We start from the raw sequence: 25,319 nt of genomic DNA, 5'->3' as shown, positions 1-25,319 counted from the left end.
GACCTGGATCTGTGTAGATTGGACCTAAATATTCAACTCCAATTAGCTTGACTCTGTCAGTGTAGCCTCATAAAATTGTTTGGCTGTGTAAAAGCGTAATACAAGAAAAAAAATCCAATGGAAAGTAGCAATCGGCTCTTCTGGTCCTTTTAAGTCATCAAATAAAATAAATTTACCGATGCAACTTCATGAGCACTTTTAAACAAAAATCACACCCTGAAAGTTCAAATGCATCATCTACTTTAATGTAAATTAGATTTAAGATACTAAAACTAGGCCTCATATAAAGCATGATATATCATAAGTCTACATTTGATACACTGGGTTTTCATTATAGAGTAGAAAGTGAGGTCTGCAGATGCTGGAGATCAAAGTTGAAACTTTATTGCTGGAACAGCACAGCAGGTCAGGCAGCATCCAGGGAACAGGAGATTCGACGTTTCGGGCACAGGCCCTTCTTCAGGAATGAGCAGAGAGTGTTCAGCAGGAGAAGATAAAAGGTAGGGAGGAGGGACTTGGAGGAGGGGAGTTGGAAATGTGATAGGTGGAAAGAGGTCAAGGTGAGGGTGATAGGTCGGAGTAGGACGGAGGCGGAGAGGTCAAGAAGAAGACTACAGGTCAGGAAGGCTCCCTGAATCGCTCCGCAAGTAGGCGGCCTGTCTCCCCAATATAGAGGAGGCCACACCGGCTGCAGCGGATGCAGTAGATGATGTGGGTGGAGGTGCAGGTGAATCTGTGGCGGATATGGGAGTTTCCTTTTGGGCCTTGGAGAGGAGTGAGGGGGGAGGTGTGGGCGCAAGTGTTGCACCTCCTGCGGTTGCAAGGGAAGGTGCCGGGAGTGGTGGTTGGGTCGGTGGGGGGTGTGGATCTGACGAGGGAGTCGCGGAGGGAGTGGTCTCTACGGAAAGCTGGTAGGGGAGGGGAGGGAAATATATCCTTGGTGCTGGGGTCTGTTTGGGGGTGGCGGAAGTGACGGCGGATGATGCGCTGTACATGGAGATTGGTGGGGTGGTAGGTGAGGACCAGTGGGGTTCTGTCCTGGTGGCGGTTGGAGGGGCGGGGCTAAAGGGCGGAGGAGCGGGAAGTGGAGGAGATGTGGTGGAGGGCACCGTCGACCACGTCGGGGGGGAAATTGCGGTCCTTGAAGAAGATATAGAGTGCTACATTTGACTAAATCTTCTGCTATTTAAATGTTAACAGCTGTTACAAGTAACCTCATCACTTTCAATTTATTGATCCTAGACTATTTTGTGGATGTGTGGAGTTTGCATCAGTATTAATCAGTGGGATTCATCACTCTCCCTGCAAACAGGACACTCTTGCTGCTGTGTTCAGCAATTAATAGTAAGAAGGGTCTATTAAATTTAAGTTGAGGAGGCTTTGACATCGGCATCAAACCAACTCCTGTAACTGCTGTGGCTTCAGTTCCTCTTTCATCAACATCCAGAACTGCTTCATGAATCACCTAGAAAAACAGGGAAATATGAAATTTGATTAATAAAATCTGATCAATGGCTGGAATTTTATTAGCCTTTAGAGAAGGCCTGGGAGGTAACAGGAGTGACAAAATGGCATCAGGATAAAAGCCTGTTCCTGTTACTGTGGGATGGTAGTGGCTCGGCCAGTCAAAGGCAGATGCCCAGGTAAGGAACTGCTCCTGTTTCACTGACATAATAATTATATTTGATTTATTACTGTCATGTAAACTGATGCACAGTGTAAAATGTTGTTTTACATGAATTATGACATTTCTATAGTGTGGAAACAGGTCATTCAGCCAAACACATCCACACTGACCCTCCAAAGAGCAACCTATACAAACCCATTCCCCTACCTTACATTTACTCTGACTAATGCGCCTAGCCTACACATCCCAGAATACTATGAGCAATTTAACTTGGCTAATTCACCTAACCTACACATGTTTGAACTGTAAGAGGAAACTGGAGCACCTGGAGAAAACCGCACAGATACGGGGAGAATGTGCAAACTCCATGCAGACAGTCACCCAAGGCTGGAATCAAACCCAGGGCCCTGGTGCTGTGAGGTAGCAGTGCTAATCACTGAGCCACTGTGCCACCACATGCTTTCCAGGCAGATTGTACTATACAAGAGCATCAGGGTAACAGAACAAAATGCAGGATACAGTATTAGAGATGCTGAGAAGGTGCAGAGAGAGATCAACATTAACACAAGAGGCCAATTAAAAGGTCTGATAACTGTGGGGAAGAGGGCGTTCTTGAATCTGTATATTCAAACTTTCATATATTCTCTCCAATGGAAAGGGTGGAAGAGAATATCAATCGGGTGGGAGGGGTCTTTGATTATGTTTGGTTGCTTTGCTGGTACAGGGGGAAGCATAGATGAAATTAATGGATAGGAGGCCGGTTAATGTGATAGTCTGGGTTGTGTTCACAACCCCTTAGTTTCTCGCCATCTTGGAAAGAGAAGTTGCCATACCATGCTGTGATGCATCCAGATAGGATGCTTTCTCTAGTGCATTATGATGCTGGACATGGTAAAATCTCAACACCAAGTCTCTTCAAGATTCAGCGATCATTCCTTCGCTGTAGCCATCAAACTCTCTCTTTGTTGTGATTACTATTACTTCAGCTTTATTGATTTTAATAGAGCAGCACTGCTTTGAAACTTACTTTATTCTAAGCTGTAGGTATGTGTTATTCTATACACTCACCTTCCATAAATTTATGTTGAGCTATGTCTTAAACCAAAATCTCCTTCTATAGCTTTTTATGGATAAATTTCCTTGAAGATTTCCTACTCTAATGTGGGAATTATTGAATCAAGCTTTGAGCTAAACTGTGAAGTTACAGTGATAGAGGAAAAACAGCTTTGACAAAATTCTTCAATATTATTTCCCAGAATGTCAAAACTGTGAAAGTTCTTTTTTCTCTCAGGATTCCCTAACATTTACAATGTATGTTTTGAAAACCAAAGTTTGGTATCTCTAAACTACTGTGCCCTCACATATCTCACCCTGGCATTGAAATTGCTACAAATTTCTTCTGCTACTTTAACAGTCAAATCACACTGTTTATGATACAATATTAAACAATGTATTTAAAGTAGCACAATCTGCGTGTTATTATTCTGGAGCTATACTTGAACCTTTACCAATTATTGTATTTAAGGGACCAAGTGTTTAATTTGGTTTCCCAACAAGTAATTTATGTGCTGCTGCAGTTCCACTCAAACACCAGAACTATAGAACTGTGTAGCACAAAGACTAGCCATTTTAACCCAGCATCACTCCACTGGTTGTGTCAGACAGCTGCTCTATCAGTTCCTTCATTTTTCTCATGACCTCAGAAAATGTTTTCAGGTCATTTTACCATTAATCTGTTTCATCCAAAGGGTCGAATTCACTGCCCAGTTTGGTGATTCATATGGAGACCCTCAACTCATTGAAAAGGGACCTGGACAAGCCCTCGGAGGACAGACACCTGCAAGTCTATGGACCAGGTGTTAGAAAATGGGATTAGGATGGGCACCTAATTTATTCAGCCAGTGCAAACATAATAGGCTGAAAGGCCTTTTGCTGTGCTGTAACTTCTGTATGGTTCTATGGTTAAGATATTTAGATATTGTTCATATTTCCCACAAGATCACATGGTTTTCATTGGGGTAGAGAATGTATTTATACAGATGCGCCAGGAATTGTAACTTCTGGGACAATCTGGATGGAATTGATGGTCTTTTTCCTCTTTGTATCAGAAGTATTAATTGTGAATGACTTTTGCTTGGATATCTGGCGCTTATTCATTGTTAACTTATGGATTCTGGAGTATTGTCTGTAATGTAGAATCATCTGATAATGTTTGCATTTGTCACAGTTGCAACTTTTCTGACCATGGACTATCTCTGGTTTTAAGGCTCGTTCTGGTTTTACACAGGTCAATGAGACATGGAAATTGTTATGCTGCGCTGTGCAGGTGAACTCTGATTACTTGTAGATAGAAACAAAGCAATGGTCTCTTGACACCAGAACCTCTGCCATTTAATTTGCCTTTAGGTAGCATAAAGTGAAACATTTCACAGAGGCAGAACTCCAGAAAGATGACATGTAAGAGAAAAATCACAGGAAAATCTTAAAGGAATAGTTATGTCTTCTGATGATTATTCAAATTTTGATACTTGAACATTCAGACAACCAGTTCCACAACCTTTTATTAGTTGATTAAAGTTTGAGTATTATGTGTATGTCAGTTAAATGTTTTACCTTCGATACATGTACTGGTCCAGATTTAGTGATTTTGGAGAGATTTGCATTATTAGTGAAGATGTCTACAAGACCCATTGTAATCAGCAGTTGCTTGAGTTGGTACGTCAACCTTAAAGACAACTTTGGGAGGCGTAGATCCACAGACCTATTTGGTATCAGAAAGAATACACTCATTTTCTCTAAACTTGTACATTCAGCTTACATTTTATTTTAATTTGTTATTTTCATTTCTTAATTTTGACCTCCAACATATATAATATAAATGATATATTCTCGGTTTCCATTCACCAACTCTATGCTATTTTACAAGGTGATGGTGATCTTTTCTTATACATAGCTCGACTGGATATTTTCCTGGTATTTTCCTGAATGGTCATTATCCTAGCTGATGGCATTTCTCAGTTCAGACTCTGTGTTGCTTATTAATGCTTCTTCAGTTTGACTGATTAAAGAGATACTTGGTTATTGGCACTGCTCATACAGGTTTTAGCTACAATGTAGTTGTGGTGCTTTTTGGATCTCATGTTCCATTTTAAAATCTCATCAAAATTTTCTTCATTTGCGTAGATGCACCAAATTATTCAGTGCACCCACTCCAGTAAATATTTCTTTGCATCTTGTTTGAAGTAATACACTAGATGAGTAAAAACAATATTTGTTTAGAATCTCTACAGTGTGGAAACAGGCCATTTGGCCCATTGAATCCTCAGTGACCCTCTGAACAGTATCCCACCCAACTCCAACCCCTGCCCTGTAGCCCTGCATTAACCATGGCCAATCCACCTAACCTACCCATCTTTGCATATGGGAAGGAAACCCACACAGACACGGGGAGAATGAACAAACTCCACATAGATAGTTGCCTGAGAGTGGAATCAAACCCAGGTCCCTGGGACTGTGGGTCAGCAGTGATAACCACTGAGCCACCATGCCAGCCCATTTGTTCCATATCGATTTCTGAATCTAAGTAGAAATCAAAAACAATTTTTAAAATGAAAGAAATGTAAAGAAGTCATGTTTAACCTTGAATAATTTTACTTAAAAAATACAACTGACTTCAGAATAAATTTAAAATCATGCTTTTGAGCTGAACTACCAAGTTTAGAACTTTTTCCTGTTAAATCGAAATCTATTTCGACAAGGAGAGATTCTTTATAGATTCCTGAGATTCTCTGAGCTCATAGAGCCACCAGTTGTCCCGTTCCTAATTGCTATCCAATGCCCCCGTTGGAAAAGCAACTTATGGGTAGTTTGTGGGGGCAACATAGGAATGAATTCCTCTGAAAAGTTTTCCTATAAATGGTTTGTGTCCATTGACCGAGCCGTCTTATTAAACCATCTCAGCGTAAATTTAAATCCCCTACTTATTCCGCTCAGATTTGAACTCAGGCCTTCCAGATCATCACTATAACATCATCACTATATCTCTGCTTGCTATTACTAATCAAGTAACATCACCACTATATCACTGCATCCCCATATACTGCTAGGACTTTGCAAAGGATCAGTATATCAGAAGTAGGATTCAAATCCATGCTTCAGAGAAACAGCAACCTGAGGACATTTGGATCAATCTGTCACACTGATTTCTCTTAAATTTGACCCTTCTGGCACCTCTTTCACAAAAGCAATAGATATTGGGGCAATAAGACCATGCAATATAAAAGTGAAGTTACCGCAAAACCATGGATCTTTCGCTGCCTTGTCACTGATTGTAACACACCACCTCTGTGTCGGTGGAAAATAATTATATTTCATTGATGCAGCAAACTTACCCAATCCGTGATGATGTTATTAAATTTTGAAAATTGGTAATTGTCAAGTTTTGTTCCACTTCTGCCAATTTTCCTCGCTCTGGTAGTATAAGCACAAGAGAAGCATTTCCTCTATATGGAATCAAAATCACAGAACTACGAAGTTCTTCATCATAATTCATATAATATCTTCCTTTCCTCTTCATCATTTGAACTTTAACTGTTGTTGTATCATCGACATGAAAGTCATCTTCATAGGTTTTCTGAGGATCAAAAGGTTTCACCCATTTACCTAAAAGAACCAAACAGTGATAATGAGAGATATTGTACATTGGACTCAAAATGTTTCTCTCTCCATGTAAACTGCCAGAACTATTGAATTTCTCCAGCATTTTCTGGTTTTATATTATATTAAAGACAATAAGAGGCTTAGTTTACTCACATGAATATAAGTGTGTTTTTTCTCAATTCATAAACATTAACAAAAATTGTTTTCAAATCCTTCTATTGCCTTGATACTCCCTTTCAATAAAATCTCCTCCAACCTGAATTCCATTTATTTTAGTGTCATGCACAGCTCTTGTTTGAATAACTTGAATGCTTGCTATTGAGGCTGTAAGCTCACACATAGCCTCAAGTCTCTCAATTTTTTCCTCTTAATCGACTTGTTCAGAGATGCCAATACACACATCTAGAGCAGGTGGGAATTGAACCTGCACTTACCAATCCAGTGGTAGGGACAGATCACACATTATAATATTCTGCAAATCTGAGCAACTACAAATTGCAAGTTACTCTTAAAAGTCTATCCCTTTGGCTAAGTTTTTTGTCACATGTCCTGGTATTGCTTAAGTGGCTCAGTATCAAATCTTGCATCTTGAGATGTTTTGCAACACGAAAGGTCTATCAATAAGAGTTGCTGGTACTGATTTCCTATATTAATCTTGAAGGGATGAAACAAAATTCTAAAAAAATTCACAAAAATCACATGGTAAAACATTTGCTTTTATACTATTTCCACCAATGTAGGTATTATAACAAAATTACACCTTTTCTTTCTTCTCACAGATCACCTTATTTGAATTTGAATGTGCGTGGGATTGGTGTGGGATGGGGGGATTCCTTCTTTCAGGCTTACAAAAGGACTATTTAGCTGAACTGAATATGCCCATTTGAGAAATTTTACCTTCCTTCTGTGAGGAAGCAATTAGCCTCCACCAAAGATGTTATGTTCTGATGATAAGGCTGAGTTCGAGAATTCAACAGCTTTTGTGGTCGTAAAACCTATCAAATTACTATTACTCAATGCATAATATCACTGAATTTTTATGATAGTCATTCTTTACTAAATTATATATTTCATGTCAAAACTAGGTTAGATTTTTTTGACTTCCAATGCCTTCCTGTCATTCTGAAGCTCTTTTATAAGATCAAGATCTCAGAGTAGGTTTGGGATTAATTACTCTCTCATCTTTATTGCTATAATTTGTTCAGGAAGACAGATCCCACATTATAATATTCTGCAAATATGAGCAACTACAAATTGCAATTTAGACATGTCATCCCTTCACTCTTTGGCACCTTCCTGCAGGGAATTCCATTACCTCACAACATATATATATAATAGGCCCTCTGATTTGTAAGGGTTACAAGCCTGTACACAACAATTGCACAGCTAAAATAAAACAAACTGTTTCATGTAATGTATGTTTAATAGCTCTGCCAGATTATAAAGATAAGTGACTCCAATAGAGGCAGAGGTCACATGATGACAAGCCAGCAGTGAGCTAATTATACAATTGCATCCTCCTATCATTTATGTTAACTCTTGCCCGTTCCACTTTTGCCAATAACTGCACATGTATGGCATACATAAATTATGCAGGTCTCTAATGGTACAGATATTCATTGTTGTTGGCTGTTTCTCATATATTTGATCTTTCCTGGTGTGATTCCTTCTAGAGGGAGTATTGCTTCCAAGTCAAGTGCTGTTGCCACTGTAACTATTATTGTCAATCCATGCCTATTGCTGGGGAACAGAGGACTTCTGGGTCTGATGGTCTGTACTCTGTGCAGGTCATGACATTGTAGCTTTCCGATCCACTGCCTGTAGTGAAGGAGGTGTCTGTGGTTTCGTTGATATAGTTGTTTGCTCATGTTCATCACATACAATCGAAGTGCCAATTTTTTGTTGCCACATAGGCTGACATTTGTTTATAATATTTAACATTTGCTAGCAATATTGTAAGGTTTTATCAATGTGAATTTTGTCATTCCTCCTTGACTTTGTCAATCACACCTATTTTAATCCTGACCTCAATAGTTTTTACACTATTGGAAAAGTAGATTAGGACAGGCATGACATTAATATTTGGTCTGCATTACTTTCCATGTCTTGAGTAGGCGTGTTTCTCTGCTCAAGGATTACCTTGTATACATTTGGATTTTCATGATTTCTTTAGAATTCCTTTGGTGATCTTTACTGCTGCCTCAACCTTTCCATTTGACTAGGGATACTGTGGAGATGATATGTGGTGTTGAATTTCCCAATCCTTTCTGAATTGAGGGCCATTGTCACTCAGTACAATATCAAGAATGCCATAATGACTTTCAAACATTATAATGTTTCATTGAAGTCAGTATGTGGGGGTGCTGGTGTTGGACTGGAGTGGACAAAGTCAGAAGTCACACAACAGCAGGTTAGAGTCCAACAGGTTTATTTGAAATCACAAGCTTTTGCAGCACTCCAAAAGCTTTGTGGTTTCAAATAAACCTGTCGGGCGATAACCTTATGATAGTGAAGTCATTGACGTCAGCTGGTCAACCTCCCTATGGTCAGAACAACAGTTGACAGTGACCATGTAATCAATCTCTATGAGAGTGAAGCAGCCTACCTCAAACTTCATCTCAGACCGTTTCTTCCATCAGTTTCTGTAAGCTGTACACTGAGTAGTGGGGCTTGAGAATCAGCAAAATTTCTCAAGAGGGTTGTAACAAAGATTGGGGATTATAGTTAGATTACATTGAAACAGCAACGAGAATTTGGTTACAGTATTAGGAAGTGATGAAGATAAAGAAAACATCAGGTTGTGTACTGCAAATAAGAAATGGCACTGAAAATTGCAAAGAATTTCCTGCAGGTGGCAGAGTTGTTACTGACAGTCTTAAGTGAAACTACGCAAACCAGGTAAATTGAATTGCCAAATAATTTGGCAATGGCTTTGCTTGATAAATCTAAGAAAGCAAAGACATTCAAAGTACTAGCACAGCAGTTGTGTTTAATAGAAATACAGGAGACAAGGTATTCTAGGAATTGAAACATCAGAGTTAGGTATGATTCATTTATATTTAAAACAACTTGAATTAAAGAAGCAGGAGATACTATTCTAAAGGACAGAAAAAGATAAAAAGGAGCAGATTTATAAAGTCAGAAAGTGGAAATGAGAAAAGTAAAACTAGAATTGCAAAGGGAAAGTGAAGGGAGACAAGAAAGAGAGAAAAAGAGAAAAATAATGTTTATCAGCTTCAAATGATGTATGTAAACAAAGTGACATTGGATGCTAATATAGACTTTGGTAAAGAGAATATGAGTTATAATTTGAAGTCCAGTAGGGAATTTTTAGATTTGACCAGACTGTGCCAAAATTTAAGAAAAATGATTCAGAGGTATTCTTTCAGAAAATAGCAAGACAAATGAATTAGCAAAAAGGAACCCTGACATTGCACATATAGAGTAAGCTGGCAGGTAAAGCATAGGAAATTTATGCTTTGGTGTCAGAGGAGATTCAAGGGATTATGATGCATTTAAGTTAAAAACTGTATTGTCTGCATATGAGTTAGTGCCTAAGTTACAAATTTTGAACAGTAGGGCAAACTTACATGGAACTTGAAAGAGTTAAGCAAAGCAAATTTGACAGGTGGATACAAGCACTGTATGCGATCCTTAAGTGCCCTTGTTGAGGACCTAAGAGGTTGTAGCTGCTAGACAGGCAACAGTACTGGCTGACAATTATGAACTATACAAAAAAACTAAACCTTTTATTTGTCACCCTCAGAAATTCAAAAGGAATAGAAAGTGGGAGAGTGAAACAAAGTCAAATAGCAAAGGTCTAAAGAATAGATAGCTGGTAATAGCCCAGATTATACTCTTCAGATCAGAAAGGAGAGCTCTGGAGCTGAAAATGGGAAGTCAAATTGTCTCCATTGAAACAAATTTCAATATATTCATTCAGGATGCTGGAATTTGTGAAGGAAACAGAGGCAAGTTAAGAATGAGTCTGAAAAAGAAACTCAAAAGAAAAATGATCCGGACAAAATTGAAGCTGTAACTACAAGTAAGCAACTGGGAGTAAACACTGCTGTGAGTGCAATATAAGAATAGAGGATATTTGAGAGATTTGAAGGCACTTTGTCTAAATGGAAGATAATCCTTTTTTTTCAAAACAGTATAGCCAAATGTTTAACTATATGAAGGGATTCAAGGGCCACTCAAATTCTTTTCCTGCAGAAAGATTTACTTTCCATCCAGGGTGCTCAATGAAAGTCAAAATATTGGTAAACAGGATAGGTGGAGATTATGTCATGCTTCCATTGGGCAAAGTCCAGTTAGAATATGGCTCACTATCAAGACTACTGGTAGCTGGGGTAGTTCAGAGATTACTCATGGGTGGAGGACATTTACTCCTGAGGAATGGTTAGACAGGAGTGAAAGTTATAACTTCACCTCTAATCATGGAAAGTCCAAGTGAGGCTAAAGAGACAAGAGTAGGTTATTTGTATTTTTCCTTTGTTTGCAGAGACCAGAGCAGTGGTTAAATAAAGTCCATCATCAGAGATCTCAATAATACCAAGACAAGTCAGGGTAGACAAAACTCTATTAAAGAAAGAGGATAATTCAAAAGAAGTGTTTGGTAAGTCTTTGATATTTGAATTTTAGGAAGCAGATCCAAAGTTAAATAAATTGGCATAGTCAGATCACATGGAAGCTGAGGCTAAAAGAGTTCTGGCGCAGTATTATACTGGAAACTGAATTGTGATGAGGAAGTGGAGACATCTTCACAGGCCTGCAGATGAAGAATGTATAGTTATTCATCAAGTAGTGCTAGCACCCAGATATCGTAGGGAAATATTGCGTGTAGCACAGGAAATTCCTATGGCAGGACACATAGGAATGTGGAAAATACAGATAGTAATGAACAGCTTTTTTTACATGACTAAGACTTCATAAAGATGTGCAATTCTACTAAATGAAATGTACAACATCTAATTATGCCAGCACCTTTCATTCCCATACTGGCTTTTAAAGCACCACTGGTCAGCTGCAGTCAGTTCTGCTATAATGCAATAGTTCCGTTCTCATGCAATCCCACATTATAAGAAAATCACACAATAGCAGCACCATTTAACTAATGGGGCCAGAATCGCATTATAACCAATACACTCTTCAAAAATTTGTGCTATAGAAACAGCGCCCTCAATTTGTTAATCACAATAGCAAATTTGTGTTAACAAAACAAGTGCTATAGCAGAACGACTTGTATTAGGTGATTGTGTAGGACCACTGTCAAAAAAGTAAATGCAGGACATCAGTACATATCTTGATATGATACCTTGATTACCAGAAGCTATTTCTCTAAGGACATTATACCCAGGGTAGTCGTGGAAAAGTTAACTCAGCCTTTTTACTTGCAATGTACTGCCAAATGTGATGCCATAGAGTCATAGAGTCACAAAGCTGTATAGCATGGAAATAGACCTTTTGGTCCAACCCATCCATGCTGACCAGATATCCCAACCTAATTTAGTCCTATTTGCCAGCACTTGGCCCATATCCCTCTAAACGCTTCCAATTCATATATCCATCCAGAAGCCTTTGAAATGTTGCAATTGTACCAGCCTCCACCACTTCCTCTGGCAGCGCATTCCATACGCATACCACCCTCTGTGTGAAAATGTTGCTCCTTTGGCCTCTTTTGTATCTTTCCCCTCTCACCCTAAAACTATGTCCTCTAGTTCTGGATTCCCCCACCCCAGGGAAAAGATTTTGTCTATTTACCCTATCCATGCCCCTCATGATTTTATAAACCTCTATAAGGTCACCACTCAGCCTCCGACGCTCCAGGGAAAACAGCCCCAGCCTATTCAGCCTCTGCCTATTACACCCTGACAACATCCTTGTAAATATTTTCTGAACCCTTTCAAGTTTCACAACATCCTTCCAATAGGAAGGGGACTAAAATTGCACGCAAATTTCAAAAATGGCCTAAACAATATCTTGTACAGCCACAATGTGACCTCCAAACTCCTACACTCAGTACTCTGACCAATAAAGGAAAGCATACCAAACACCTTGATCACTATCCTATTTACCTGTGACTCTACATTCAAGGAGTTATGAACCTGCACTCCAAGGTCTCTTTGTTCAGCAACACTCCTGAGGACCTTACCATCAAGTGTGTAGGTCCTGCTCTGATTTGCTTTTCCAAATGCAGTACCTCGCATTTATCTAAATTAAACTCCATCTGCTACTCCTCAGCCCATTTGCCCATCTGATCAAGATCCCATTGTAATCTGAGTTAACTTTCTTTGCTGTCCACTACAGCGTCAATTTTGGTGTCATTTGCAAACTTATTAACCATACCTCCTATGTTCACAACCAAATCATTTACATAAATGATGAAAAGTAGAGGACCCAGCACTGATTGTTGTGCCATTCCACTGGTCACAGGCCTCTAGTCTGAAAAGCAACCTCTACCACCATCCTCTGTCTTCTTCCTTGAAGCCAGTTGTATATCCAAATGGCCAGTTCTCCCTGTATTCCATGAGATCTAACCTTCCTAACAGTCTCCCTGGGGAACCTTGTTGAATGCCTTCCTGACGTCCACATAGATCCCATCCACCGTTCTGCCTCATCAATCCTCTTTGTTACTTCTTCAAAAAACTCAATCAAGTTCATGAGACATAATTTCCCACACACAAAGCCACGCTGACTCTCCCTAAGCAGTCCTTGCCTTTCCAAATATATGTAAATCCTGTCCCTCAGGATTCCCTCCAACAACTTGCCCATCACCGACTTTAAGCTCACCGGTCTATAGTTCCTTGGCTTGACCTTACCACCTTTCTTAAATAGAAGCATCACATTAGTCAACTTCCAGTCTTCTGGCACCCCATCTGTGACTATCGATGATAGAAATATTTCAGCAAGGGGCCCAGCAATCACTTCCCTAGCTTCCCATAGAATTCTAGGGTACACCTGATCAGGTCCTGGGGATTTATCTACACAAAGGCTGCTTTGCTGATCTTTGAGGGGCCCTATTCTCTCCCTAGTTACCCTTTTGTTCTTAATGTATTTGTAAGAACCCTTTGGATTCTCTTTAACCCTATTTGCCAAAACTATCCCATGACTCCTTTTTGTCCTCCTGATTTCCCTCTTAAGTATACTCCTACTGCCTTTATACTCTTCTAAGGATTCACTTGATCTCTCCCGTCTGTACCTGACATATGCTTCCTTCTTTTTCTGAACCAAACCCTCGATCTTTCTAGACATCCAGCATTCCCTACACCTGCCATCCTTTCCTTTCACCCTACCGTTGTCTCTGGACACTCGTTATCTCATTTCTGAAGGCTTCCAATTTTCTAGCCGTCCCTTTACCTGCGAACATGTGCGTAATAACGTCAAAATTAGCCATCCTCTAATTTAGACTTCAACTTTTAGATCCAGTCTATCCTTTTCCATCACTTTTTTAAAACTAATGGAATCATGGTCAGTGGTCCCAAAGTGTTCCCCCATTGACACCTCAGTCACCCGCCCTGCCTTATTTCCCAAGAGTTGGTCAAGTTTTGCACCTTTTCTAGTAGGTACATTCACATACTGAATACAGCAGAGCTAGAGGTCACACAAGTACAGAAGGCCAGCGGTATATGAACAGCACAAATACATTTCTCCAAACTGAAATGGTTTGGTTCACACATTACCAGTATAAGAGCCAGCTAGAGTCAGCATTGTTAAAAAGAGATAAATATTATGAGAATGTATTATCATCCAAGTGATGAGCAGGAGCAGGTCATTTGGCTTCTTTCAAGCCAGTTCTGTATTTTAATAAGGTCGTAGTTGATCTGATTATCACCTCTGATTTGGAGATGCCGGTGTTGGACTGGGGTGTACAAAGTTAAAAATCACACAACACCAAGTTATACTCCAACAGGTCTAATTGGAAGCACTAGCTTTCAGAGCACCACTCCTTCATCAGGCGCTCCGAAAGCTAGTGCTTCCAATTAAACCTGTTGGACTATAACCTAGTGTTGTGTGATTTTTTAACTTTTGATTGTCACCTCAAATCTATAATCTCACCTACCCTGATAACCTTTCACCCACTTGCTTAGAAAGAATCTATTCACCTATGCCTTAAGAATATTCGAAGACCTCCACTATCTTTTGAAGAAAAGAATTCCAAAGATTTATTTGCTTAAGGAGAAAAAAAAATTCATCTGTCATAAACAAATGACCCCCTTTTTTTCCCCAATGATTAATCCTCTTAGCAGTTTCTCCCACAAGAGGGAATATCCTTTCCATATTGAACCTTATCAAGCTCCCTTAGGATCTCATATATTTCAACCAAGTCACTTCTTAATTCCAGCGAATACAAGCCTAGCCTATTCAGTCTTTCCCCTTTAAACAGCTGGCCATTTCCAGCCGGTTGTATGAACTGCTACTGACATATTGACATCTTTCCTTACAAAGGGTTACCAGCACTATGTACAATACTCCAGATGTGGTCTCAGCAAGGCTCTGTACAACTGAAGCATAACCACTCTATTTTTGAATTAAATACTCCTCCGAATAAACAATAAAATTCCATTGGCTTTCCTAATTACTTTCTGAGCATGTATATAGGGAGTCTCAGATTAAATGTCAAATTTATGAATGTGATCATATACATGGCTGTAATTTTAAAGATCTTATATATGAACGTTTTCTGCACTTATGTACATTGCTTTCCATTGCCCTGCATTGTGCTCTGAATATTTACTGATCAACCTGCAAACAAACTCCAGAAGGCATCCTGTTCACAATCTGGCAACTGCCCGTGCTAACTTTTTTCAATTCAGGCACTAGGTCACCCGATACCCTCTGCTTCTCAGAACTCTGCAATAACTCATTATTTAGATAACGTTTCTTTTTTATTATTCCTGTCAAATGGATAATTCACATATCCCTCCATTTGACATCTCTTTGCGTACTCACTAATTATAAACAATATCCATTTGCCGCCTCAATTTACATTTTACATTTTAACCTACCTTTGTGTGATAACAAGTTTAGCAACCATACCTTCACCCAAATAATTTCTAGATATTTTCTAATCAACCTGTTCAGACATATTATTACAGACCACTTGAGTAGGTGGGACTTGAACCTAGGTTCAGAGGTAAGGACACTACCACTGCACGACAAGAGCACTAATTGAACATCTATAGGTTCCAAGTCACCGCATAAATTGTAAAAGGTTGAGCGAATGAGCCTTGCACTAATCAGGACAAATTTGTGCCAACTTCAAATGATCATAACAAATTATTCTACAGGAGACAAAGGTGCTGATTGGTTGGCGTCAATTCTGATTGGCTGACATGGTGCCATGGAGAAAGCAATGAAGAAGTTGAAGTGAAATGTGTTAACTGTCATTCAGCTGAGATCAGTGTTGAGTTGGGGTCAAAAGAACAGTATTATTATGCCTCTTTTGCTTCTGAATGGAGTGAATTCACTCCAAATTAAATGCTTGTGCTTTATTGACGTGATCTATAATTTAAGTCAAGTATCCTTATGTTTTCAGTTTATGTAATGCTAATTGAAGAAATCTGAGAAACTAGCAGTATGAAGTCCTTCTGTCAGCATTACCATGGGCAAGAGTGAAGACATCTTTTTGACAAAGTATCCTGGATACTTGCCAAGTTTCAACATCCCCAGCATTGTGAACAGTTCCTCAATTATTATATCATTCAATTCTATTTAGTTGTCATCAGTATTTACTATGAAAAAAAATATAATTGCAAAATCTACAGAAGGAGATAAATAAAAGAAACAGAAGAAGTAGAAAAAGAAACAATGGATTGCAACATCCTTTTACCAGTGGGACCTTGGCTGGAATCCAGCTCAAACTGGTGAGATGAAAGGCCTGCTTTACTGTTCTCTAGAAATGAAATTAATGTGGCCAGTAGCAACTCTATTAATAAATATGAGTAATCAGCATTAACTATTCCAAATTTAATCATTAAAGAGCATTACTATTAGGATCATACACAGAAGGGCAACAAAATGACTAGTGAGTGAAGTAGAAAATTTGTATTGATGCTGGAGGGATGAAGGCAGGGTCTTTTTGAGACAGAATGAAAAGTGCTTTGCTCTCCTGTCATCTGTGCTGTATATGACCTCAGACTGTTTGAAATGATAACAGGAAATGGTTATCTTTAACAAAAGAGAATCTAGCCATCTCCCTTTGACACTGAACAGCATTGTTACAACAGAATTCCCAATATCCATATCCTGGGAGTTACCATTGTTCAGAAATTTAACTGGACCAAGTTTATAATTACTGTGGGTACAAGAACTGCACCAAATAATTTGCTTGAGAAACCAAAAACTGTCCATTATCGATGAGGCTCAAGTCAAGAGTTTGATGGGATCTCTGGGGGAATGCAGCTTCAACAACATTCAAAACCTCGACACCATCTGATTCTCCATCCACCACATCAAACACTCCCTCCGTCCACCACTGACACAAAATGATGCTATCTACATGTTGTAGTGCAGCAATTCATGAAGCCCCCTTCAAATGCATTTTCAAAAATATGACCTCTACAACTCAAACGACTAGGTCAGCAAGTGCATGGGAACACCACCATATGCAAATTTCACTCCTAGGTGCACATCATCCTGACCTGGAACTATAATACTGTTCCTTCACTGTTACAAGATACAAATCTTGGAACTCGTTTCCTAACACCATCTCTTTAAGAACAATTCAGGAGAACAAAACTGGAAAGGTAAGTTGGAAGGTGAATCAAAGAAAAGTGATGTTTCACTGCATGTTATTTTATCAATGACCCTGCAAAACATGAATTGGTTTAAAGGTCAAGTGAATTACCAAGCCTGTTCTTTATGAGTTTCCCATATACACAGTGAAAGATTCCTTCACTTTCATGAAGGTGTAGGGAATGCTAGGTGACAAGAGAAATTAAGGTTTTGGTTAAGAAAAAGAAGGAAGCATACGTCACGTATACACTGCAGAAATCAAGTGAATCCTTAGAAGAATATAAAGGCAGTAGGAGTATACTTAGGAGGGAAATCAGGATGGCAAAAAGGGGACATGCAATTGTTTTGACAAATAGGGTTAAGTAGAATCCAAAGGGACTCTACAAATACATTAAGGACAAGAGGGTAACGAGAGAGAATAGGGTCCCTCAAAGATCAACAAGGCAGCATATGTGTGGAATCACAGGAGATGGGGAAGATACTAAACGAGTATTTTTCATCAGTGTTTACTATGGAAAAGCACTTGGAAGACATAGAATGTGGGGAAATAAATGATGACATCTTCAAAAATATCCATAATTACAGAGGAGGTGGTGCTGGATGTCTTAAAATGCATGAAGGTGAAACAATCTCCAAGACCTGACCTACAACCCTGTGGGACCTTGGAAAGTGATTGCTGAGCCCCTTGCTGAGATATTTTGATCATTGGTAGTCACAGGTGTGGTGCGGGAAGACTAGAGATTGGATAATGTGGTGCCACTATTTAAGCAAGGTGGTACGGAAAAGCCAGGAAAAGGTGGTAAGGAATAGACCAGTGAGCCAGATATCAGTGGTGGGCAAGTTGTTGGAAGGAATCCTGAGGGTCAGGATTTACATGCATTTGGAAAAGCATGAATAGATAAGGGATCGTCAACATGGCTTTGTGCATGGGAAATCATGTTTCACTAATGATTTTTGAAGTAGCAAAGAGGATTAATGAGGCCAGAACGGTGGATATGATCTATATGGACTTCAGTAAGGCATTCAACAAGGTTTCTCATGGTAGACTGGTTAGCAAGGTTAGATCACATGGAGTACTAGCCAGTTGGACAGAGAATTGGCTCAAAGGTAGAAGATAGAGGGTAGTGGTGGACGGTTGCCTTTCAGACTGGAGGCCTGTGACCAGTGGTGTGCCACAACAATCGGTGCTGAGTCCACTGCTTTTCATCATTTATATAAATGATGTGGTTGTGAACATTGGAGGTGTAGTTACTAAGTTTGCAGACACCACCAAAACTGGAGGTGTACTGGACAGCGAAGAGGGTTATCTCAGTGTACATTGGGATCTTGATCAGATGGGCCAATGGGCTGAGGAGTGGCTGATGGAGTTTACTTTAGATAAATGTGAGGTGCTGCATTTTGGAAAGGCAAATCAGAGCAGGACTGATTCATTTAATGGTAAGGAGCTGGGAACCTTGGAGTGCAGGTTCATAGTTCCTTGAAAGTGGAATTGCAGGTAGATAGGATAGTGAAGGTAGTGTTTGATATGCTTTCCTTATTGATCAGAGCATTGACTATAGGAGTTGGGAAATCATGTTGTGGCTGTACAGGACATTGATTAGGTAACTTTTGGAATATGTGTGCAATTCTGTTGTCCCTTTTATCGGGAGGATGCTGTGAAACTTGAAATGGTTCAGAAAAGATTTACAAGGATGTTGCCAGGTTTGGAGCATTTGAGCTACAGCGAGAGGCTGAATAGGCTGAGGCGGTTTCCCTGGGGCGTTGGAGGCTGAGGGATGACCTTATAGAGGTTTATAAAATCATGAGGGGCATGGATAGGATAAATTGACAAGGTCTTTTCCCTGGGGTGAGGGAGTTCAGAGCTAGAGGGCACAGGTTTAAGGGTGAGAGGGGAAAGATTTAAAAGGGAACTAAGGGACAACTTTTTCACGCAGAAGGTGGTGCGTGTATGAAATGAGCAGCCAGAGGAAGTGGTGGAGGCTGGTACAATTACAACATTTAAAAGGCATCTGGATGGGTATATGATTTCAAAGGGTTTAGAGGGATATGAGTCAAGTGCTGGAAAATGGAACTAGATTAGTTTATGATATCTGTTCGGCATGGACGAGTTGGACCGAAGGGTTTGTTTCCATGCTGTACATCTCTATGACTCCATGACTAAATGCAAGCTACATATTGATAGCAATGTCTTGTCAATGTTTTTGGTCAGTTTGTGAGCTTATTCAGGCATGTATATCTGCAGGAGACCATTGACATTTGCACCAGAACCATTTTTTTTTATGGAAATGCAGATAAATTGCATTTGTTTTCATTTAATTTATGCAGGTAAAAACAATGACTGCAGATGCTGGAAACCAGAGTCTAGATTAGAATGGTGCTGGAAAAGCACAGCAGTTCAGGCAGCATCCGAGGAGCAGCAAAATCGATGTTTCAGGCAAAAGCCCTTCATCAGAAACTTATGCAGTCAAGTTCCGTATCAATGATGGATGCCAAATTGATGGTGTATTGAAATTTCCTCAAGTTCCAGCCTTACTGATATTTTTGATAGTTTCCATGTGAACACATATATTTGGTGAAGCATGTGCTAAAGTCTTATCCCAAGCATATTTCAGATATTTAGATGATGTAATGATTTTTGGTTTTGCAGCCACAAGTATAGCTTCCCATTCACACTCCAATATGCTTCATCCTGCTCCCAAATTCACTCAATGTGCCTCTCTGTTACTTACTTCCACTCATCCTTTGGGTCCTAATTATTTGATCACCTTGCAAGTCTGATACCGAAAGAGAATGCATTGAACCTATCCTACAGGATATTAGCTATCTTAATCAGATCATTACTCATAGTGTATTTTGCAAACTCATGGGCGAAGACTTTCAGACTTGAAAAGTTTCTGGTCTTCCTAAAATTACCCTGGAGAGGCAAGATGCCTTCAAAATACAAGATAAGCAAGCCACTTCTCACTGTTATTATGCAGTTGCTACGTGAGTGTGATTTTCCACTAAAAGGATGGTGCCATCAGTCTAAAATGACATTTTGCCAACAAGACAATTGAGCAACCTCATGTACAAATTTCTGATCTGATATGATGCCAATAACAGAAGCCTTATTTTTCCATATTTAGCTGACAAATTAAACACAATGTTCCTTTAGTTATTTGTAATTGGTAGGGTACAGACTGTACTCAGACAGTCTGCAAAATCCAAACATAAATCTCCTGTTAAAAATGATGCTACAATTGGGCAACATCTGCTGAATAATGCCAATGGATAAAGTGGCGACTAATTTCAGATAATTGATCAAGCTCATAACTTGGATCATTCACACATTCATAGACATGCACCCCTTCCATTAACAAAAGGAACATGATCAAGCCTTGCACCTTGTTTAAATTATTGAGGAGCTTGGATGTGAACATATTTCTCTATTCTCTGAGGCAAAGTCTTGACTAATTAGTGTTGTCATGTCAATCAGAACTATTCATAAATTGCTGTGATCATTTGAAATTTGGTATTCTTGCATGTGTCCTCAGAACTCCAAGATAAGAAATGCTCTGGAAACATGTTTCTCTTTCCAGCTCTCAACATTTAAGATTGAAAATGTTTTATTTCACCAGTATTTTGAAGTGAACAAGAATTTCACTTCCCAAAAGCTTCATTCTCTGACTTTTTATGTGAAGTTGCGCCGCTGAATGACACACAGATTTGTGCTGTAGAAATTCTAAAAACTAAGTTAACTCACATTGCAAATTATGAGCAATAATATCCAAACACTAGAATTTCACCTGGAGATCTACACCTTCGATAATTTTAAAGATAGTAGGAATGAAGTTCTGATATAACATGCATCGGTTAATAAAATGTGAAATGAAAAGTAATTACAAAAGTTTGATATTTTTAAATGAGGATGTCGTTGATAAAAATGTCGTTTGACTTGAATATTCTTATGAGGTTTTGACACCAATCTTGCCAGCAGATGAATCTGCACCCATCAAAACTAGGAATTTGCTTTTGGAAGCCAATAAGTAGTTGTACTTAAGTTTAACTTAGGATTGAACAGTGTTATAAGAATTGGATATCATGGTCCCTTCACATATACACCTTTGTGTTTTACCTATCTGCTGAAAAGAACTCTTTCATAAGATGTAGTTGGATGTAAATCGACAAAATAATTTGCTATAGAATTGTTGGGTGAGCAAATATACAGACACTTAAAGCAATCTACATCACAGTGCTAGTGTGGATTTCATGGGGAGCTATATGCCCTGAAGCCAAGTTATTTGGGAGCTAATTATCAATAGCCATTTTATGCACGGGACAGACAGTGTTAACTAGCTCAGGGTGAGACTTGAACCTTGCATCTGGGAAGGAAGCCCTGCCTTAGACAGTAACTTGCCAATCTGATTGGCTGCCAGCTCTGTAGTTCTGGCAGCACCAGATACAGGTGCTAGTGGCCATTGCTAGGAATTTGGCTGTTGGTCTCCAAAGAAGAGGAAGTTACAGAGCCTGGACTTAAGGTAAATCTGGGGAAACTGTGGAATCAGGTTGGCAGACTCCAACGATTGGCTAAATTTGAGGATTTAGGGAACGGAGGTATGGTCATGGGGAAATGGAGGGGATGAGAAGAGGAGCACTTTGTGGTGTGCCTTAAATGGACAGAGAGGATTCCAAAAGGAGGTTCCCACTATCTTATCTGTCATCCACCTGTGGAATAAAATCTGCTGGACCACTCCCTTCACATGACTGCCCCCAGCTGGGATAAAATAGAGATGGAGATTAAATAAGACTGTCAAGTGGTCACTCGCTGCAATATGAGCCCCTCCTTCTACCCATGAGCTCCATCTTGAAACATGTCAGTAGTGTTGGGGGTGGGGGGAGGGTTAGTACTGTAAAACCTGGCCCTTCTTGTTGTATTCAGCTGAATAATAACTTTGTTCCACCTTGGCACTTCTAGCTGCCAAAATAAACTTTCACTTTTTGCCAAATGATTTATTTAGAAACTTGACCAAATTTCAAAGCCAAGGCTGATTTTCTTTCTAAAGTAGATATGTTTCCTCCATTGATCTTTATGAACTAACCTTGAAGGTGAGCAGCATTCCCTTTTTATCCACAGAAACCTCAACTTCCAACCACTCCCCTCCCCAGTTGGTTGGTCTGTAGTCCTTCCGTCAAGATGCCTGGTCCCATTGCTTACCCAACACAGCGACTTCCTCTTTCCAATTGGGCTCCTTTGGAATTGGCTAGAGCAAAAATATAACTTTCTGATCTGAGGTCATTGTTTGGAATCAAGTTCTTTTTTTCTAAATAAGTGGCTTGTCATAAACACTGAAAATCTTGAAAGCAGATTTTAATATAAAACAATTTTTAAAAATTCTAGCTTACACATCCATCCACATATCTCAACTATTTTATAGATATAATTGATCAAAAAATATCAAACCTGTCAGTCATTAACTAATCTAAGTTAATTTATTAACCATAAGTTGTTGCACTAAAGTTCATAAGATAGCTTGGATGGAAAAAAAAATATTGTTCTCAGGTTTGACTAGTTTAACTAGACCAAAGACTAATTCCTTACCAATACAACTTACTTCATTAATTCACTGCACTAGTAGTCTTCAATGTCTAGAACAATGAGAATACTTCAACCCAGTAAAGACAAGTTCAAAACAAATTAAAGGTATGTTCCTTCCTGAAATCAGAAAGCGACACTTCTATTTACAAATATGTAAACATGATATAGCATTAAAGAAACTTCTTACCTTTGAACAAGATATAATTAATAAGTACCATTACAGTGTTCCGATTAAGCGTTTTAATGAATTCTTGGATTTTGCCATTTGTTTGTTTTCTCACATAAGCGTTGATCTTTCTTTTTGCTTTGTCTAACACTCTGAAATCAGTACTGACTGTCTCTGCCTTATAAAATTGCCTTGTATCGTCAAGGAATTTCTTTTGAAGACTTAGTCCCTGCTGGATGTGGAGAGAGCTCCCCATCATCATATGCAGCTCACTGTTTTCACTGGTTAACTCCTGCAGGAGGTATCTGAATGTTGCATGCACCTCGGCTGCATCATTCTTTGACATATTGGAGTACCCAAGAACACGCAGTAGCTGATTCAGAGTGTTATGTTTTGCACCCAGTGACAACATGGCCAGGCTGGAGGAGATGCTTATAGGAGAGAAGAAAATATTCTTGGAAGTTGAGCTTGGCTGTGAGGCAATCTGTCTGTAGAGACGCAAGGCAAAATCTGTATTTGCAGCTGAAAGTTTGAGTGCAGACAGATTGTTTTTAGTTCTTGAACCAGAATGCGCTTGTTGAATTGTAGCCTTCATTGCAGTCATTTTTCCACTAGAAATCGCTCTTCCACTGTAGAGCACAGTGAGCAACAAAGCTACAGGAATCAGCTTCCTCATCTTAACCTGCAAAGGAAAGAACAAACTTGTTTTGCAGTGCTTTGAAAGTGCAACCTTGATGAGGTTGCTTTTTACGCTTAGTAAGCTTAATGAGTTCTAAAGACTTCTAAATATTGTCAACTTAGCTTCTAAGACATAATCATTTATTAAACAGTTTCTTACTTGATGTCTGATTGTAGTTTAAGTTCCTTTTACCTAAAGTGAAGCAAGCTGTACTTACCGTGATTTTCTTCTCCCTTCTACATGGTCCTTGGTGTATAATGCTAATTTATACCACAGAAATTGTAAACAGATCTGTTATGCATTAATCAGTAAACTGACCTTTGGTCTGATGGTCAACATTTCTATAAATGGCGTCTGCATTGCAAATATAATCTGTGTAGCTTGTATAAGCTTTGTCATATATGACAAAATAGTTGTGACATTCATTTTGTCTCTTACATTTTTCAATCAATACAGGAGCTGTCAGTCCTTACGTTATCACCTCCCAGTCTCTTCACACAAACTGCTATTGTTTGGTAAATTTTGGTTAATTTATGACTGTACGATGTCTTAGTTTAATACTTATTTAATATTAAACTCAATCTTATACATCTCAATAAATACGCAGCATTTCATTTGCAATTAATTCCACACATAACTCTATTTTTCAGCTGCCTTCTTTCTTGATGCACATACACGCTCATTAATATCACAAATTTATTGAAAAACATAATTTCACTAACTTGGCAGCCTTTTGAATTGTGAGATGATGATTTACATCTTGGTAGTGTTAAGCACTATGTAGCCTGACAGTGTCTACCACATTTGTTTCAGACAAAAGCAGTGGTCTGTTGGAGTCACACTAATGTATGTATCTAGATGCACCAAGGCATATACACACATAGTGCATTTTTGATTTTGGTTCTGATTCTCCTTTCTGTCTCCATGATATTACATATTAAAACCACTCCTTTACAAGATATAAGAGTTGTTTTCTCTGGAGTGGCAGAGGCTGAGGGGAGACTTAATAGAAGTGTATAAAATTATGAGATGGATAGAGATGACTGTCTTTTTCCATCCCATAAACATCCCCTTGGTAAGAAAGACAATTTCAGAAAGAATAGATTTTTTTCAAGGTAACCCAACAGTACAGAGAATGCCCAGCTGTTACCAAGAGAGGGAAAAAATAGGTTTTATGTCTTCAAACCCACAACAATAATTGCTTAAAGCTAAACCTAAAACTAAAAAAAACTAGAAAGCCTGATCTGTGAGAGCTGGCCACACCCAGCCAGTTGCCTCTATTGTGGCAACTTTAAGAAACACGAAGGCCTCACAAGCTGTTTACTTTATAACAGACAACTTGGTACCTCACATTCAATCTCTCTTTAAAAATAAACTCTAAAATCCACAGCATCATCACACTACAAGTGTACAAGCCATCATATTGGACAAGAATAATTAAGTACTGTTCGTTATCCATGTCTAATGCAGAAGCTTAGAGTTTAATGTCTGAACAAGGACCATTTTGCAGGATTGGTTTGCCTAGAGGCAGCAGTACCATTTTTACTCTAATTAATGATCAACAATATGGGAGATAGAATATGAGGTTTAAATAGCAGATGAATGAAATTTACCTCAAAAATGAGTGTTGTCTGGCATATCCTTCTGTTATTTGGTGAAAACAACGTTCACCAATAAAACGGATGACTTAAAGGAGATATTGGAAAGCTGATATCAAAAGAATAATATAAAAGAATGAACTGAGTAGGCTGATTATCTAAAAGAATAATTGAAATTACTAGGGAAACTCAGCAGGTCTGGCAGGTGAAGAGAAAGCAGAGGTAATGCTTCATTTCCAGTGACCTTCATTCATAAAACAGTAATTCCAACATAA

At 39.0% G+C, this 25,319-nt stretch overlaps 1 protein-coding gene across 1 annotated transcript; it reads right to left on the bottom strand.

Moving 5' to 3' along the window:
- Window positions 1-1,048: 1,048 nt before the first annotated feature.
- On the bottom strand, window positions 1,049-23,747 carry LOC122553422 (alpha-1-antitrypsin-like protein GS55-MS). The gene is made up of 5 exons (XM_043697165.1): window positions 23,664-23,747; window positions 22,789-23,449; window positions 6,019-6,289; window positions 4,241-4,388; window positions 1,049-1,465 (listed from the first exon to the last, which is right to left on the bottom strand). The coding sequence occupies exons 2-5, from the start codon at window positions 23,441-23,443 to the stop codon at window positions 1,277-1,279; spliced, it is 1,263 nt and encodes a 420-aa protein (XP_043553100.1). The 5' UTR covers window positions 23,444-23,449; window positions 23,664-23,747; the 3' UTR covers window positions 1,049-1,276.
- Window positions 23,748-25,319: the final 1,572 nt, after the last annotated feature.

This window comes from Chiloscyllium plagiosum, chromosome 10 (genome assembly GCF_004010195.1).
Source record: "Chiloscyllium plagiosum isolate BGI_BamShark_2017 chromosome 10, ASM401019v2, whole genome shotgun sequence".
Taxonomy (NCBI): domain Eukaryota; kingdom Metazoa; phylum Chordata; class Chondrichthyes; order Orectolobiformes; family Hemiscylliidae; genus Chiloscyllium; species Chiloscyllium plagiosum.
Note: the sequence above shows the minus strand (reverse complement) of the source record. Positions and strands in the feature narration are given on the sequence as shown.

What these genes read in the sequence shown, in the direction of transcription:
- LOC122553422 (XM_043697165.1), bottom strand. Translation starts at nt 23,443, where the DNA reads ATGAGGAAGCTGATTCCTGTAGCTTTGTTGCTCACTGTGCTCTACAGT. An exon ending in TAATTATATCTTGTTCAAAG is followed by an intron (nt 6,290 to 22,788) that starts GTAAGAAGTTTC and finishes TGGTTCTTTTAG; the next exon opens with GTAAATGGGTGAAACCTTTT. An exon ending in ATAACATCATCACGGATTGG is followed by an intron (nt 4,389 to 6,018) that starts GTAAGTTTGCTG and finishes GATACCAAATAG; the next exon opens with GTCTGTGGATCTACGCCTCC.